The sequence below is a fragment of the Pezoporus occidentalis genome, unplaced genomic scaffold (genome assembly GCF_034315485.1).
Source record: "Pezoporus occidentalis ecotype Australia unplaced genomic scaffold, CSIRO_AGI_Poc_V1 ctg84, whole genome shotgun sequence".
Taxonomy (NCBI): domain Eukaryota; kingdom Metazoa; phylum Chordata; class Aves; order Psittaciformes; family Psittacidae; genus Pezoporus; species Pezoporus occidentalis.
Genome location: NW_026916203.1, coordinates 2,359,182 through 2,378,423, shown reverse-complemented (window position 1 = coordinate 2,378,423; position 19,242 = coordinate 2,359,182). Strand labels below are relative to the sequence as shown.

Here is a 19,242-nt window from a genome sequence, read left to right as displayed (position 1 = left end):
GGCTCTCTGGGAATATATTCTGTGGGGAACAGGAGTACAGGAGAGCTGGATATTATTAAGAAGTGTATGTATAACTGCAAGCAGAGCTTTACAAACTCAGTTTCTTAATCACAAATTTAAGAATGATTTTAAAATATTATTTATAACCATAATTGAATTCAAATCATAAAAGCATGCTATCCTGGTGTATTCAAGAGGAATATGGTTACACCAAAACTTCCTCGAATGACAATCAGAAGCTTTATGCAAATAAATGGTGACAACAAAGATACAGCAATAGTGACACATCATTAAAGGTGATACAAAGAAACAGCATAAACATTTTGAAATAACATCAAAAAGACACATGCATGAGATAAACCAGAAAGAAATGGTAACAAAAAAGGTACATAAATAAAACACAGGTAAGAATACAAGATTTTTAAAAGATGAAAGAAGCTCTTAATAACAGTGATGAAAGAACCACTTAATTATGTTTAGGTAGACCATATGTAAAGCCTGCTATCTGCTAAAACCTGATAATTGCTAGCAAAAGACTTCAAGGTCTTGCAGAAAACAGGAGAGCAGCAAGAGGACTACAAAGAAATGCAAACCTATCTGGTCTTTCTAGGAAAAGGGTATAAGAATATATAAATGACAATATTCACTGTGATCAAGCGACTAAATATACATATAAAATCTTGGAGGATAAGATGATGAAAATAGTATGGATTTCTCAAGGATAAATCATGTTAAATACCTAATTCATTAATGTAATAACTGGACTGATCACGCAGAAAAAGGCATAGGCTACAGCTTAATATTAGTACAACTTCTGACACTACACCAGTGATACATTGTTTTCAAGAAAAGAAAATGTAGTCTAGCTTAAATTGACACAGGAGCTTGGCTTGGCAGCTGCGATCAGGATTCTGCAGTAACCTCTAACAGTCCAGTTCTTGCTATGTCTTAATTTTTTATTTCAACAGCTCTGCTATATATCTGTCAAGTTGCTACTGATATTTTATTCAACACTTAACGCATTAATAAAAATAAGATAATGATAATTAAGTTAAAATAATGAAAATTATACTCTCATTTTGAATTGCATAATTATAAACCAGTGTCCATTTTAGGATTTTTTTTTCCCCTTCCTTGCTTTGTGTTCCTCTCCCTTTGCACAGTGCCCCACAAAACCTACACACCAAAACTTCTGTTCCCTTCTGAAGGACATTAAAATCGATGTCATACCACTAAGTTTTGGGGGGGGGGGTGTGTGTGCTACATTACATTTCCTTCTGTTTCAGTAATAATACTGTTTTAACTGTATTCAGGGTGGTGGTGTTACATTACATTTCCTTCTGTTTCAGTAATAATACTGTTTTAACTGTATTCAGGTGAACATACACTAACCTGAGGTGAGCACCTGCTAAGAAACAAGTAAAACTTTACATTTCAGGTCATGATCAATTATTTACTTTTCCCAGCCCCTCCCTGTTCACTCCCTAACTAAATAAAAGTTAATTTCTCTGTAAATATTTAATAATATTTTCTTCTTTCAAAAGTAAACTCAGTCAGTACTTGTTGATCATATCTGCAATGGTGAATTCACTTCTTCAATGTAAATTTGATATAGATAGAGGTTTTTTCTTGTATTTTCCTAGAATGAGCAGGCAAAGACCTAAGTTCACCTCAGCAATATGTGCAGGCAATGGCATAACAAATAAAAGTGTCATTTTCCAAACCACCAGTTCAGAAAGAGAGACAGTAATTGTTCTCAAATTATTGTGTTTTCTGAAAATAATGGAAGAGAGACAAGTCACACACTTAAAAGGTAAACCGTGAAGATCTTCAATAAAAGCACCTAACAATAATTAAGCTAAATACCTAACCATCCGCTTAATATTCTGTCTTTCCAGAGGTCTAGACTACATGGCATGTTTTGTAACTCTTAAATAGACTATTCCAGACTGATAGTACCTAGTTGGCCTTCCCCCTCTCCTGCAGAGCAGGCAAAGGTTTCAGATTGGCTGAGGAAAGGAAACCTTCCCTTGGAAAGCGTGAATTTCTTTAACATGAAGAAGTCACTGGAGGTAATAAAGGTGGTCTCCTTAGCCTGAACTAGAGCATGCTTACAATCTTGATGAGGAAACAAGGAATAACAGTTCACCATCTTGTTTCTTCAGCACAAACTAAGAGAAAAACATTCTAGGATGGACAATTCTCCCCAAGAGGGCTTGTGTATAATTGTTAACTTAGTGCACAGTGCTTGTCTGCAACTGCTGCAGTGTCAATATTGTTACTGTCTTCAGCAGAGTGAAGGATGAAGAAAAAAAAAGAATAAAATACAAAATAGGAGGAAAAATATTTTTGTGTATCTGAAACATGCCTAAAAATTTAATTTCAGTGAATTAAACAAATAAGCAATTAGTAAATGAGCAGCTCTTTGCTGCTACTTTTTTACTATTATATCTTTTATTTAAAAAAAAAATCCATCTAAATGCAGTACGAGATCATAAAGCTTTTCATATTTTAAAGCACTTTGAAACAATTACCTTGAAGGGAGACCTTGACAGTTAAATGACTCAGTTAAATCAATGTTATAAAAGGTGCATAATGATTTTTAGTGAAATATTGAATTTAACCACAAATGAGGAAAATCAGGCATAAGCAACGTGGGTGTACTTCAGTATTATTGCCTTGCTTGAGAGTTCAATGGATGTTAACGGATTTTGTATGATCTAACATGAAACTATTAGCTAGAGAGACCAAGCTGAAATTTTTCGTATCTTTTTCCTTCACTTTCATGTTTGGTTTTCAGCTTTATTAAATACCTCTTTTTTTTTTTATATTTAGAAAACCATTTTTTAGTTTTGTTATTCTGGGTTCTTTTGCTTGTGGATACTGACAACATCCATCCCTGTGCTACATTTTACTGTGATCACGTGATGGTAAAGACTGCATTCCTTAGCTTAAGTATTCCTTCTTGTTTTACTGATGACTCTCAGGAACTGAAAAAAAACAAACCCAAAATTAAAAAAAAAAACAAAACAAACTAACTCCAAACCAAACTAAAAAAAAAAAAAAAAAAGACTGATATCAGAATTTTGAATCACTAAAAACTACTGTTGAAGTTAGTGGGAAGATATTGTGAGTGGCTCCGGTAGGACCAAGCCTACACAGCATAGATTTATTTATCCTAGAATGTTGTCCGCTTAACTCTGATATCTTTACATGATTTCTCATGACCATATGAAAAAACAGATTTAAATAACATTCCAGCTTGCTTTTAAAAGTTACATTTATGATTATTAGTATTATTATTGTTATTGCGCTTCAGCACAAGAACAAGGTGGTGTTCTTTTGATGCTGAACCACCATTCATTAAAGGTCTTTATTTGCTGGGAGAAAAATAAATTAATGAAAAACTACCCACTATTTCCCTGTAGATAAAGAAAGGGAAATATCTCAATGCTGAAGAAATTATGCTGAAAAACAGGGATCATACATGCTCAGTTTCCCTGGTGAAATGAGACGGAATGACTGTTCCACAGTAGAAAGGCCAGATACACACATGGAAGGCACTATTTATTGAGATCTACAGTCTGTCTAAAGCTTTCAACTCTCTAGTTTAACACTAAAAACAGACAAAAGAAATATTGCTGGAGCTGTCAAAACTTGTTAGGAGTCAAAGATTCAGGTAAAAAAAAAAAAAAAAAGACCAACAAACTGATGAAATAAGATCTTTTGTTGAAGGAAAAAACAAACAAAACAGCTGAAGCAGTATCAAGTGCACAGTAGGGCCAGGGAATCAGCTTAACCCACTGCTTTTCAACCTCCTGATGTTTTTATTTCCTTATCCCCAGATGATATCCTGCATGTACTCTGGGTGCCTGGAGCAGCCTGATGCAGGCCTCCTTGGAGGAGAGGGCAGAGCTCTGAAGGGTTTGGGCAGCAGGTGTGAAGGAGCTTGAGCCCATTTACACTCTGCTGCTTGTCACCTGCTCCCACATCAGCCACCCTGGCAGAAACAGCTTGTTTAAGAAAAATGGGGTGTGGAAAGGAAGGAAATAAAAAAAAGCCACTTGGCTCTATGCTAGAAACATGCACCCTAATAAATTAAAACTTTAAATATCACTGGAGTATTAGCATCAGTAGCCACACCACCTGGAAACTAGAGAGACCTCACTGCCTTTGGGTAATTACTATTACAGAGACAATAACATTTTAACTGAGCAAAGGATTAATTATTTTCATCATATGTGTGGACAGCTTCCATCCTACTCTTCTTGTCCCCTCCTCGTCCTTTGCCACCTCAGAATGCTGTAATAAACATAATAGTGTGTTTTGCTTTAAAAGTCAGCCACGGTTCAGTGAACAGACTGACATGCTATTTCATGTGAGAAAAGAAGCTGTGATTTAATCTCAGTTTCACTAGCTAGGTTCCTACCTAATATGTCTGGGGATAGTTAAGCCTGCATTCACTGTAAGACATCTGCATTATATAGCATTTGGCCCTCTGTATTTCCACACTGCAAAGATGAAAAATTAGCTAGGTTTCTTGCATCTGCTGTGCAACAGTGGTAAATCTCTATATACTCACAGATATAGAAATATTCCCGGCCTGGCCTGAACTCAAATCCTAGAGAGAAGGGTGTGAAGAGCTGGAACTTTTCTGAGAACTTCAAAGGTCCATTTGGGGAATGCGGCCGATTACATTCCCACCTCTTGAACCCTTTGGAGGTGTGATCGCAGGAGCTGTAGCCATCAAAGTTCACCATGTACAGAACATAGCGTTCGGTCTTCTCTTCCGGAACTGAATCTTCATAGTGAGGGCAGAACACATCCAGGTAGTCATTGATGCATACATCGATGTGGTAGTCGCCCCGCTGGAATCTAAAAATCACAGGAAAAGTTCAGATGTAAGCCTAGTTAACTCAGGATGACCTTGTTGCAGGGTAACATTCTCATGAAAGGGGCAGCACTAATGACACTTTAGCCATGAGCATTTACACTCAGAAACAGTCCTCAATCCATGAGAGCTATCAAAAACAGCTTATGCAGGACTATGATCTTACAACCTTCTGGATAAAAATCTTGCTCTCTGCTTTTACAAAGTGAGTTCCTTGCTAATGCTCACCAAGCTATAGCTACCTTTCCCTACAGTTTATTGAATAAACAAAGTTGTGGCTTTTTTTTTGGTTGTGGCTGGTTTCGGTGTGTTTTTTTTTTAACTGAAGAAACAAGCAAGAAACAGAGAAGAATCTAAAATTGTACCAGCTTCCCTAAATCAGCATCTGTATAAACATCTACATACTCATGCCTATAAAGCCAAACATATCCTCTTCTCTGGATCAGGCAGCGATCACCCCTGTGTTGAAAGCTGATTTGAGTGCGAGTACTTATAGTTAACTACAAGAGCACAAACAGGTTTACTCTTTCTTCATGATTAGCAGCAGTTTGTCAAGATGCAAGGAAAAGCCTGTATTGCTTTGTAAAGATACTGAAAAGCAGTACATTTCCTTTGCCAAAAGTACATAGTGGAGACGTTGCTCTGTTCAGATAAAAGGATTCTGGTATATGAACTATCAGCACTCAGCCTAATGTGACAGCTCTGAAAGAGTGCCAGCTGAGAAATGCAGTATAAGGCACCAGCCCAGATCCACTTTATTATTACTACTATTATTACTGAGGACTTCTTGGAGATGTGGGATTATTGCTCTCCTGATGATGGGGAGAGTGTCCTTTTTTCTGCCCTCCATGTTTCACTTACATTGCTTCTCTAATTCTACGGCATAGTATCTGGGAACAAATTCACTGCCTCCATGTGAGCTTATACCATGATGGATTTAATGATTCCGTAAACCAGGTCTGTACATCTATCAAACTCCCTGGGGTGGCCAAAGAAACCAAACACTGACCTACTCCACTTCAGGCTGACTGGGCTACTTGTAGCTTTTCTTTTTCACAGCTGCAGTTGTCAAGTGTATCACAGAGCAATAAAAAGGCCATGACAGATTTAACTATAATACTTCTTTTTAGCTGAGGGGCATATTTTAAACACCTGATGGGCTTGAAATCTGCCATCTGGATCCTTCTATCTAATTTCTGAGAAAAAGCAATGATCTGCTGGCCCTCCAAGGATAAATTCAGAGCAAACTACACCTTTTCATATCCCTACAATACTTTCACTTGAAGAAAATAGCTTTTTAGAGGGGAAAAACTGAACACACATCAAAGCATGATATATCTGTATAATTTTAGCCAGTGCACATCCTCACAGTTCCACTCTGCAACACAGAAAAGCCTCTCTGAACCACAGTTCTTCCAGAAGAATTTACATTTATCTAAATCATTAGTTAAAAATGTATTTTTGTACTCCAGTGCTTTCAAAACCTGTCACCTGAAAGATACTGTCTTAAGAGATTTTGCAATAATGGACGGTTTTCAAATCGGTGTCTGTTTGCTGTGTCAGCTAACAGTATGGCATTTCTTATATGTAATGGAAAAGGTATCTAACAAGTTATGAATAGGAAAGCCACATTCTGGCAATGATTATTTTTTTAATTACAGTTTTAATAAGTAGAAATGAATATCTATTTTTATATGTGTGTGTGTGTGTGTGTGTGTGTGTGTGTGCTTTTTTTTAACCATGCAGGTGACAGACAATGCAGCTTTCTTAAGGGATTCTCAAAGTTACCTCTTTTATCAGGTTGCGCTTTCACAACAATGCCTAATCACAGTTTTGTGACAGAAACTATATGCTTTCAGAACTACACTTATGTAATTGAAGACATCCAGGATCAGCGTGGTCTCCTTAACATCAGACTTTCACAACACAAATGACCTTGTATGAATTGCTTCTCCTCCTTTTCTAAAGTTAATGGAGAGAAATAGGAACTTCTGAGTTCAATTCATCTGGCTTGTTTAGGCCCAGTGTACACCGGAATGAGATGGATCACACTCTAGAAGCAGCTATTTCTCCCCTTTAACCAAAAGGAGTCTAGACAGACATTTTCCAGACAGAGTCTGTATTCTAAACAGCTGAATTTGAAGGAAAGAATCCAACTGCACAGGCTATAATAATGGATATGATAAATACAGAGAGACAGAAAATGACATTTATGATCACATCTTAAACCCCTGTTATCAGTGGAATCAAATTTGTACTCTGCACCAGGTGAGCTGTTCTACCCAATAGTGCACACAAACTGCTCATCTGACTCCCCCTGACAAAGTCCCCTATTATATTTTTGTTAACAAACAAAACCACAACACAACCAACCCTTTTGACCACTCACATTTTAGTGGATTCATTTTTAGTTCCGATTTCTTAAGTGCTGGCACAGTTGTGTGACCACTGCCTTGTCAGAAACATGGAAAGTAAGAAGCAAGAATTGCCTGCAAAAAGGTCTGAGGATGAAGCACACAATCAAGTCCTTTTTATAACAGTGTCCTTCCTTTCCAGCTCTCTCAACATTTTCATTCCACAGTCATTCCCCATAGCCAGAAGGTGTTTACATTTATGCGCCTAAGACTGGAGAAGATGGTGCCTATTTTAAGTGACCTAAACTGGCCTTTAGCTGAATTGCTGGCACAGCAGTGAACCTGCTGCGGGGAAAACACGTACCAAGCAGCTCTGACTGCAGACTCTTCACTCCATATAGTAAGAGCAATACTGAAAAAAAGGTTATTAGCCAACTAAGAAGCAGCAGTCAGGTATTTATTTCCCCTCTTGTAATACCTTACAAAAGTCAGTAATCAAAACCTCAGCAAGTGTACTGAAGAGATGTAGAACTAATTTTATTTTTCAAAAAAAGTCTAGTATCTCCAGCATGCCTCTTGGAATGAACTGAGACCATTCTTACTTCCCCAGCTGCAAGGCAGTGTGTTGCATTTAGCTTCCCAAAGAGGAAACACAAAGGCCTCTAACCTGATCAGAAAGGCAAGGGATGGCCATGAGTACCTCGCAAAAAAAATAATCAGCTGAGACTCCTCAAAGCTTTTAAAGGAAACACTTCAGAAATACATTTCCAAGAATTTTAAACACACATCTGAGAGGAAAACACTTAACATTCACATGCTGAAAATCTTTTATTAGTAGTGTATTGTCAGGTACTGGAGTGAAATAAAAGTTCCACTTCAAATTAAAGCATTTATCAATGTTTAGCCACCTATATATGCTAAGGAACACAACATATGAAGGGAAGGTAGAATCTATTAACAAATACACAGGTATAACAGATATCCTGTTGACTACAGTTAAGGTTTAATAAGTTTGTTTCTTTTTCCAGAAAACTTGATTTCCTGCTCTCTCTAATAATGTTACTGATGTACCTTTCCTTTACTCAGCTAGGTCTTCATCCTCTTCTGGTAGATCCTCATTTGCACTCCCACATCCTTCTGGAATCACGTGATAATCAGGATCTTTATATAAATCTCATTACAAGTCCTATCTAGATTTTATGTAACAGAACATTGTGTGCTGGTATAAACCAACCAAAAAGACTTCTTCAAAAGCCTGACAGGATCTACAGGCCTTCTGCAAATAATGACATTCCTCCTTGTGCACTCTGGCTTAAACACAGCAAACACAGAGTCATTCTTCAAAGGTAATTAACCTTTGTTTTTTTGTCAGATAGCATTCAAAGAGTGTCTTGGAAATGTGTATAGTACAAAGCTAGCTATTAGGTGGCAGGGCTGTAAAAGCCATTTTGAAGACAGAGACAGATAGTTATGTAGCTTCTAAACCTAAACATTTCCATAAGCAACACACATCATCTTGCTATGCAAACTTGCATACTGCTTCCAGTAAAGACAGTCAAACAAATGTTTCTGTGTCTGGCTCAGCTGCCACTGATGAAATGGTCAGGTATTCAGAACTCAGAGAAAGAACTTCATGGTAATTTTAACCACAGAAACACAAGACTAGCAAAACATTTGCAGAGTAATTAATGCCTTCTGTATTCCATTCATCCATTAGCACAAGTACACAGACTGTGTGCATGCTTCTCTTCATAATTTTAAGTTCTGAAGCATCTGTGGCTTATCTTGAATTTAATAACTTTGCTGGTCACTGAAAAATATGACTATTTATTTAAGCAGAGATTTAGAATACAGCAACAGTTTTGTTTGGTTTTTGTTTCTTTCTTTCTTCCTTTCTTGGAATAAACACTATAAAAATCCAGTTTAAGAAGAGCAAATAACACTAATTGCCCATTATCATTTAGATAGATGAAAAATTGCAGTAACTTCTGCTTGTTGCTTCCCATACAAATCTGGTTAGTTATATTCCATCACCCTTCTGTAAAATCGACACACCGGATGCTCTACTTCAAGATAAGTGTACTGGAAAATTTTCCTTCTACTATGTCAACCTTTCTTTATCTGGAGTATGTTCTGTGAAATGAATGTGACAAGGCTTCACTGTGAGCAAGAGTAGACTTCATATACCTGCTCTGACAATGGATTTTGAAATTCTGGTCTTCAGTCTGGCATCAGAAGGGATCAGATGCAAATTCTGCTGCCTGGAGCCTGAGCAGCCTATAACATCAATTTACAGAGGACACTACCACTGCTAAATGCCTTATACCAGCTGCCTTGCTCTCAAATGATAATCTGAAATGCAAAGCAACATCAACTAAATTCTCTGAATGCATTCATTCTTAGGTTAAATACAAAACACTATTACCCATAGCTCTTCAGAAACAATACGGCAAAAAATTACTGGTCCTGTTTCCTAAGGAGAAAAGGCTTCTGTGAGCAGCACATACATACCCCAGTAACTGTTGGTCAACCAGCTCCTCCTTTTTTTACTTTTACTGCTTTGAGGTTTTTTTAAACTTTTATGGCCACTAAGCCAGTTTTAATTAAATTTAATGGAGACAGAGAGGTCTCAGAGAGAAGTACAATCCTAAAAGTATCATGAGAAAAGAAGCTAGGTGAAAAGATCCTATATGTATCCCAATAACTGACTCACCGTAGATTAAATGTTATTAGACAACAGAAACATCTCTTACAAATGCTCTAGACTCAGGAAAAGCTTCAGAAATAGGTTGAAAATTATGTTTATTTCTGTTATCTAGTTGTGAAACTTATTTGCTTAAATTATTAATAACAGAGAGATGAATATAAAGTACATATTTGTATATGCAGTAATACACAAACCCCCAAAATTTTCAGGAAACGTTAACATTCTTTAAAAGGTCAACATTTTAGTTGCTCTTAGGATGTGGTGATATCAGTTATTTACCATTCCACACTAGTGAGCTTACTCACAGCTTTTTGCCCCTGTTCAGGTGGCAAGTATAGTGCATTAGACCATCCCAAGTCCTACTCACATGCTGTGCCTGGAACACAACAGCGTAACTCATTACTCTTTTAGACAGTCCAAGCCCCCTCATTTCAACTAATTTAAAGCTGTTATGTGTGATGGGGGAAATCTTGTGGTTGTTAATTATCTGAGGGGTTGTGGGATTAAGTGTACCATTTTACTGCAGATAAATTTAAAAATGTTATTTCTGTGCTATGCAAAAATAACCTCTTTAACGCTTCTCTGCTCTTCCTAAACTCTGTTCCCATAGCTCTGCTGACATCAACAACGATTCTGATGCACAAACAATGAAGTAATCAAAGATCTGTTTTAATTTTAGCCCTATTCAAACCAAAAGAAAACGAAACATTTTCCAGATGCTAAGAGAAGTGGGTTTGCTAACAGTAGCAAGTCAGTGACATTTTAGGTCTCTAGCAGGGTATTGCTAGCCTGAGCAAGCAAACAAAAAAACCCTGCAATATAAAGGAGCTGTCTATGACATTTTAGTCCTTAGGTTACAGTTTCACGAGTTAATACAAGTTCAAAACACCATGACAAAACATTATGTAAGAAAAAAATACTGACTGACAAAACAGAAGAGAAACAAGTAATCAAGGCTGTTGTTCAAAAAAAGAAACAGTTTTCAACAACTATGCCTAGAAATGACTGCAAGTTAAGTACACAATACAGAAAGAAACTTATTCTCTTGTCATTAAGTCCTCTATTCAATTAGCATTTATTGGAGTAATTAAACACTGGGAAAGGATGCCAGGCTAATTGTTAGATTATGATAATTACATAGCTTTGCTGTGCTACAGCTGATCAAAATAAGATGTGGTCACACACACTCAGTTAAAGCTTCTCCACAATCATTGGGTTTCCATGGGAAAGTTATTACTATAATAAGGCTACTTATTACTACTAGTTCATTATCAATCAGGCAGAGAAACTTATCATTTGCAACCTTCATTTTACTCTCCCACCCACTCTTCTGGAACAGGCCTCCCTAAAGGTTGCTCCCAGGTCTCTGCCTTTGGCTGGCTCCTTTCCACCACAATTACACAGCTGAGCAGAATCAGGCTCCTGCACTTGAAAGAGTTCACCAGACTTCAAATTACTGTTTCACAACTGTCTTCAAGAGCCTATCACATTTCTTGAGAGAGCTGAGTGATTTCCCTGCATTTCATTTCACATGTATCTGCCTTCCCCTTTTTATTCCCGCTATGCCCTCCTCACCTGGGAGATTCTTTATACTACTTGGAGGTGTCAGAAGCAAAAACTCCAAACAAATTAAAATCAGAAAGCACGGAAGTGTATTAAGCTGGACTTCATGAGAAAAAGCATCAGTTTTACATCGCTTGTCTCCATGAAGAATCTCATGCCTTTACCTCTTCTTATCAGCCAACGGTACAAGAGAGACATTGTGCCTTCCTATTTGGATGGCTGCATTTTTTCTTGCTAAACAACAAGATTCTGATCAGTTACCATTGTATCTGGTACTTCATACTGACTATTTAAATGAGTCAAGTGATCTACTATGGGAACTAGAACATGGGAAGAAACATGAAACAAATCAGTTTGAGTTAGCACCTAGATTTTCAAAGAAAATAATTATTAAGCACTCTGAAGAGTCAAAGAATGTTTGGCCAGAACACAAAAAATCACTAAAAGATACCAAACTCATGATAATTATTCTTATGCTGTGCTAATATAAAAAGTAGACCTTTTGAAATGCCAGAGGTATCTGCCCATACATAGGCAATTGACCTGGAAACTGTCCTTAAATAGAACAGGCTAAGCTTTAGAACACTGATACAGTAACTACTCAAGCTTTGGTCTCATACTTCATTCTTCCTGTGCTATGAAAGTTTGCAGCTATCCTGTAGGTGACCACTTACAACCTTTTAATTCTCTTAACTTCCTGAACCAAGAAACCTCCTAAAAACCAGTATAGTAAAAGTCTTAGCTTTCTGGGGGAAAAAAAAAAAAAAAGCTCAGGTTTGGGTTTTGTTTTTTTTTTTTGTGGGTTTGGGTTGGTTTTTCTTGCGTTTGTTTGTTTTGGTTTTTTTTTTGGGGGGGGGAGGGGCGGGGGGGTTATTGCTGTTGGTTTGGTTCTTAGTAAAAAATGGTTATTGAAAACATCTTAATGTGCCTTGACTGAAACACATACTTTCAAAAGTAAGGAAAACCTACATTCAGAAGGAGGCTTCTACTAGCAGGATCATGGCAAAATAAGAATGCAAAACACAGGAGGAAAAGAGTAAGTTTCAGTAGTAAAAGGCTTATGTCCTATTTAAAATGCAAGAGTTCTTTGAATGGCATATGTTGTGTTAATTCCATTAAATCCAAAGACTTGAAATATCTTCTGATGTTATTGCTAAACAAAAATTTCAGTTACATCATAACAGTTAACAATGATGTTAAATTTAAAGTACAGGCATCTTTTATTTGGTTTTATGCTTAAAAGCTCTTTAAGAAATAAATTCTGCAAAAATGTGTTTACTCTACTTACTGTTAATCACTTCCCTATTACACTCATAACTGTGTATATTTGTACAGCTGGGTCCTGTATTGACTTTTTATAGTTGGCACTACACAAAGATATATGTTCAATGATAATTCAAACATTAAAAAATACAAACTAAATGCTCCCTTTCTATGAAGGCAGGAATAAACAAATCAACATTTGTTTCCCACCTATAAATCTGAGTACTCCAGAGATTCTCAAGTACTGCAAGACCCTCACCCACTTAACTTCTCATCATTCTGCACCTTCTAATTGATAAGCTGGACATTTTTCATTCTGCTTATTAAGACTGTTTCATCAGACCCTGCATTTGTAAAATTTGCTCAAAGCTGACACAAATGACTTTCACCTGATCTCTTATTATTTCTGTTTTATTGCAGCCTCTAAAGCAAAGCACTCGTTACATCTTGGGGCTTCAGTGACATAGTCATGCTGTGAATGATAAGGGTGATAAAGGGGTACAACATGTCATAGAAGTGCTACCAAAGAGTTCAGGCTCTCATTCTCAGCTGTCCCAGCTCTGATAGCTTTAATCCCTATGACTGCAGACGCTACCTGGCTAATGATTTTCCACTGCCGTGGGCATTTAACTTGCAGAGATGTATGAAGACAGGAAAGAGGGGAAGGTAAAGGAAGAGTTACTATTCTGTCAAAAGCATCATTTAGATTTACAGTGTTGAAGATACAATCTGAAAGGTAACAGACCCAATCAGATACTACAGGTAGCCTGAGATTTGTGTTTGGAGTCTCTATCAACACTGTGAATCCAAAATAACTGGCTGAAGCCAGTCTCCTTTTTCCTTCATCGGTTGCTTTGATAATTTTTTGAATTCCTGGAAACTTTTGGAATTTGATGTACTACAGTCTGTGGACACTGAGTTGTACAGTTTGGTTCCTGCTCCTCTCCCTGCATTTCTGAGCCTGACACCTAAGACACACCTTTCTACTACAGATGCAATTTGTATTTTGAATTGCATAGCTAAGAAAGTAATTTATAATCTGTGATGCTGCACTGTTTACAAGAGTGATAATAAACGATACAGCCGATTACAAATGTCTAACCAAATGCAATCAATCATCTTCAAAAGTTTATTAATTGAACGTTTTCACCTTTCCTACCTCTAGCAGTCAGAGGCAAGAATGTACCTCATCAACCCCTCAAAGACAAGATTTTGTGATGGCAAATTTACTTATTGGAGAAAAAGCAAATTTTTATTATCCCAGTTCATAATTTTAATCAAAATAAACACTTAAGTTAAAGAATCCATTAGAGCTCTGTTTCAGTGCACCTCACCAGCTCTCCAATGAAGCTGCCACGTAAAAAAGCCTAGACAAATGAAGACTGCCTACTTTTCTATTGTCTGCAACACAAGTTTAGCTAAGGATTGACTGTAACAGAATACGGATGTCAAGATCTGTCCTTTCATCTTGTACATTCTGACTCAACAAAAATGATACAACTGAAAAGTCGTTCATTGCACTTAAAAGATGTCTTAGACTTTTATATTTCTCAGTTTGCCCTGTTTTTTTAAGGATGCATATTTCCTGTTCAGATGGTCATTTCTGCAGGAACACTATTCCACTGCTCAGGCTTGCTCTGTGAGGTTGTCGAGAAGTTATCTATGCCCAAAGATGTGTTGCAGTAATTTTCACAGTGAAGCAAACATAAGCCAGCAACTTTGTTTACACCAGCTTTTTCTTCCCACATGGCAAGAAACGTATGTAGAGACCTCTACTTCCTTCCCTCAAATGAAAAATCTTCTCCTAAATCATGCCTTCCAAGCTCCCAGGAGCAAAAGGTAATTTAAGGCTTTGGTATCCACCAAAGTTGCAAATAACATGCTGAACAGCTAGAGGTCATTTGCTTTGTTTTCCTAACATTTCCTTTCATCAATGAAATGAAAAAGCCAAACAAACCAAAACAACAAAAAAATTCCCAACCCACTTTAATTATTTTGTACATTCAATGTGTCAAAGGAAATAAAATGGTTTTAGATCTATTAAAAATAAGTTTTAATTAAGACACTAATGAATTATAGAAATGTGTCCCCCTACTTTAGCTTTTACATCTAAGAAACAAAGCAGCCTCCACCTTCCAAATCCTTTACAAAAGGTGAACAGTTCCTTGGATTACAGGCAGAAAAAAGGCAATAGAAAATTACTGCTTTTTGCTAAACTATTAGACTTTTTCCTGAGGTGCTGAATGAAGCTGTTTAACTGGTTTTGGGTTGGGTTTATTTTTCCATTTCAGTTATTTTGCCTTTGTTTATGAACTACTTCTGTTAATGACCATATATCTTCAGCTTTTTAGTGCATTTTTGACCCTTACTTACACCTTTTATGGTATGTTTTAACTCAGGCATTTAAATGCAGTTAAATTTACTTTAAGACACCTTTTGTTAGATTACAGAATAGTCTGTAAGCATTCTGTAACAGCACATGAATATTTATTCTTTATTTAAATAATAGCTGTGACTGATGTAAAAAATACACCCCGACACAGCAGCTCCAAAGTTCCCCAAAAGTTACAGATATGTGACTATTAAGAGCCTCTATTCTAATAAGCAGCTCTGTTCAAGACAGCAATTAAGCTGATGCTTTAGAATTAAACACATACTAAGCTGAAGGATTTAGGTAAATGGTTAAATGTTTTCCTGCATTGAGGCCTAACTGTGCAGAAAGCATTCAACGAAACAGTGAATCTGCATGGTCTACACATGGGTATAAAATTATTCATTATTATGCTGATGTCAGAAGAAAACTACCTCAGCCAAAGAAGAATGTGTGAACACAGCACTTTATGATATGAAACATGGTAATGAATAACTTCATACTAAGAATCATTCATTACCAATATTATTACAGTAATTCCTCTTATGACTCTCATTTAATCATTCTACTCCAGGAAACTGAACTACAGGTATCATTGCAGTCAATACTTGACTCTTAATCCACAGACAGAAAGGGTTAAAAAGCTTTTACTTTAATGAGTGGGCAGCTTTTATTGCACAAAAGAAAAAATTCTTACCAGGATTAATGTTTTAAATATGGTTCCTTGGTCCATTAGAAGGTCATGACATCACCACCACTATCCTTACGTTACGCAAGATGAAAAACAACCCAAGACTTTATCAATACACTACCATCAATCTAACCAGTAACCTGAATGTAGGTGGTGGCATGTAATTCCTCTGTGTTCAAACATTAAAGCTTAATTCACTTCACCCATGTAATTTTCTTGCTCTTATGTGCTGAGATGATGCTCTTGATTAAATATGCAGACAGCAAGAGACTAAATTGGCTTCAGTGGTTAGTATCAGTTATGTACGTGTGTACATAACACAGTACAGACATAGAAACACAGTCTGTTTAAATGCTTGTGCTCATAACACACAGGGTATGGAACATCTAGTCTTGTAAATGCATTACAAATGAGTAAACTTCTATTAAGGCTCATTGAAACCTGTTCTTCCCTTCAAAACCAATTATTTCAAACTTCTCAACCTGAAACACAGAAATTGTTTCCCAGTACAGCACAACAGAGAAGATGACTTCTTAACATGTTGGGGTTGATTGGCTAAATGTTGTTTCACTCATTGCTATATCTTTAAATCAGTTTTTCTTTATCTACTGAACGTTGCTGTTAAAATTCTCCGAAGCAGATAAAATTCAAGTATCTTCACACTGCTGCCTAACACTATAAAAACCAGCTTCTGTTCTCAAAATCTTGTTTGCAGTGGTAGCAAGATCACACAGCTAAAAACCAGCCACTTAAGCTGTGCTCTTCCATCAAGAAACACAGGAAAAAAAATCATCTTGATATGAATAATTACTTTAAAGAATGCATTAAATTAGGTGTAAAACTTCATCTGTCCCAAGAAGCAATTCTTCTACTCAGTAACTGAAGGAATCCATATTGTGAAAAAAAAAAAAAAAATCTCTAAAAACTTGTCACTCCATACTAATTTTCATACTACAGAAATATTATGACACTGACATTAATATTACCAGCAAGCTTCAGAGCATCATGATGGGTGTTGAAAGGAATTACCAGTTCAGTCACCTTCTGTGCTCTACCTTTTCTTTTGCCTATGTTAAAGAAAAGCTAAACATGCCTTTTATATTTTAAATATATTGGGCTAATTTCATTTTTTAACAATACTAAACCACACACTATGCAAAAGGAGACTAGAAACTGAAGAAAGAAAAGCATTATTGAGTCATTAAGATTTCTAAGAATACAGGAGAGAAAGGGGAAGATCAAGTTAACGTGATAGCTTGCCATTTACTTCAGTTACACATGATCTGTAGACAAAACTGTCCATCCCACAAGAGCTACTGCATCAAGTTTCACTTTCTTCTGCAATAGGGCAAAATAGGGAGCAGCTCCCTTGCTTCAGCACATAAATATGTGGGATGAATAGGAACAGAATCAGGCCTACTAAGTATAATATTTAGTTCATTTAGATATCAACTATGCCACTCAGGTAGATAAACTCCAGCTAAGCAGAACAGCATCCGCTGTGTGCAAAAATAATAGCAGAAAACCAGAATTAATAACTGAAGCAGGCTGCTGACAGGAGGAGTATGTTGCCATTTACAAACACAAAGGTTCACCACGATATGCCCAAGTTGTATATTCGCTTACATAGCTTATTTAACATATGTCTGAAAATAATGTTACTGATAAAAATACAGGATTAGCTGCACACTAACAAACACATGGTATATCAAAATAATGTCTACAATTTTATACTGCTCACTAGAAACTTAAACTCTGTATTTATTGTCTAGGCTACTGAGCTTTCTCTTCTGAAGGGCAGCTAATGCCTTTGGGATCAGTGTAATATAAATAAGCATACACACAACTAAGCACTTCAATAGAAGAAAAGAGGGTCTTAATGACAACAGGTGAAGCAAAACAGGTATTACTGAAAAACTTGTTGAAACTCAAGAGTGCTCAAGGCCATCTGATGCTCAGGGCCAGAGGAGAAATCAGCAGAGACCTAACCTAGCTAATTGTCTGCCTTGATTGTGATGATTCTGATTAGAAGAATAATCAGCTTTCAGCAGGCCTTAGGAAAAAAACACCAAGGCCTTCTTTTTTTTTTTTGTTTGTTTGTTTGATGATGATGCAGTGCAGAATGAATGCCAGATCACATCATTAAACCACTCTTGCAAATATTAAAGGAGTTCCTATATGAACAAAGCCAATAATTCCTTTTGTAATTAGCTTGAACATTCTACTTCTGTCATGTTGAGGCTTCACTTACACAGACTAAAAAAAATACACTGATTTCTAGTTTTTCTTGGATTTGGAGAACCAGTTAAATGCTGGGACTGAAAAACAAGACGTGAAATTTTAGGAGTCCCTGAACCAGCAAAAGTTTATCTAATGTTCAATTAAACTATTGAAATCTGACTACATGTGACACAGATTAATTTGAATTCTTTTTTAGCAGTGTCTTGAATGATTTTCTCTAAATATGTCCATCCACAATAAAACATCCATTTTTCTTTCTGTAACTGACTACATCATCTCTCCCACTTTTCTGGTACATTATTTACATTCCCAGTCACCAGAAAAACTTCAAGCTAGTCATATTCAAAGTAGATTTCATACTACATTTTCTTGGTAGTGCTCTCTTCTGTATTCTGAGACTTTTGATTTTTGACTACTATCATTTCATCCTTCCATTAGTTGCGTGGTGCTGTAAAAAATTTGAATATTCATTTTAATACAGAGCAACATGTATTGACAATTACATTCCCAGGCTCGTAATTTTAGGAAGCACATCTTGCCGCTTTTTTTGTACCATAGTAGATTAGCCAATCTAATGACTTCCAAAAACTGTTCAGCATATCACACACAAAAAGCTTAAAAGCAAAGGAACAAAGTAGCTCAAAACAGTTTTTCAAAACAATCTAGCTATCCTACACATAGCAGAAAAGCTTAAGAACATCTTTCAATGCTTAAGTTATGCAAGGAGATTTAGGCATGCCTGAAAAAAGCAAACCAAAAGTGTGTCTTCAAAAGGCTTATCTACAATGTGATATGAGGCATTTCCTAAGGGAAAGCAAAGTCTGAAACAACTGATATTTCACATCCTCCCTTTAAGAATGTCGACATTGAAAAAAATTAATACCTTACGGACGGGTATAAATGTCTGAACAGCAAAACAAAAAATGAAAATCAACAGCCACTAAGTACACTTGACACCTGAAGGTAATTACATGTATGGGAATCCTGACAAGAGCGATTTCTCCTGTGTCCATTTCGAGCTATTTGTCTTCCAGAAAGTTCACCGAAAGAATGTGTCAAACTGTCTATTAAAAGGACAACCGAAATATGCAATAAACACATCCATATTTTAGCCTCTGACCCTTGAAAGCTGACACATTTTTTACATTCTTCATGTCAGGA

General features: G+C 36.5%; 1 protein-coding gene across 2 annotated transcripts in view; it reads right to left on the bottom strand.

The window, feature by feature from the left end:
- Positions 1 to 19,242, bottom strand: part of EFNA5 (ephrin A5) — a 208,527-nt gene that overhangs the window by 35,559 nt on the left and 153,726 nt on the right. For both annotated transcript variants that reach the window (XM_062604248.1, XM_062604249.1), the window contains exon 2: positions 4,583 to 4,875. In XM_062604248.1, the coding sequence (XP_062460232.1) occupies positions 4,583 to 4,875 (293 nt within the window). The remainder of the gene's footprint in view (positions 1 to 4,582; positions 4,876 to 19,242) is intronic.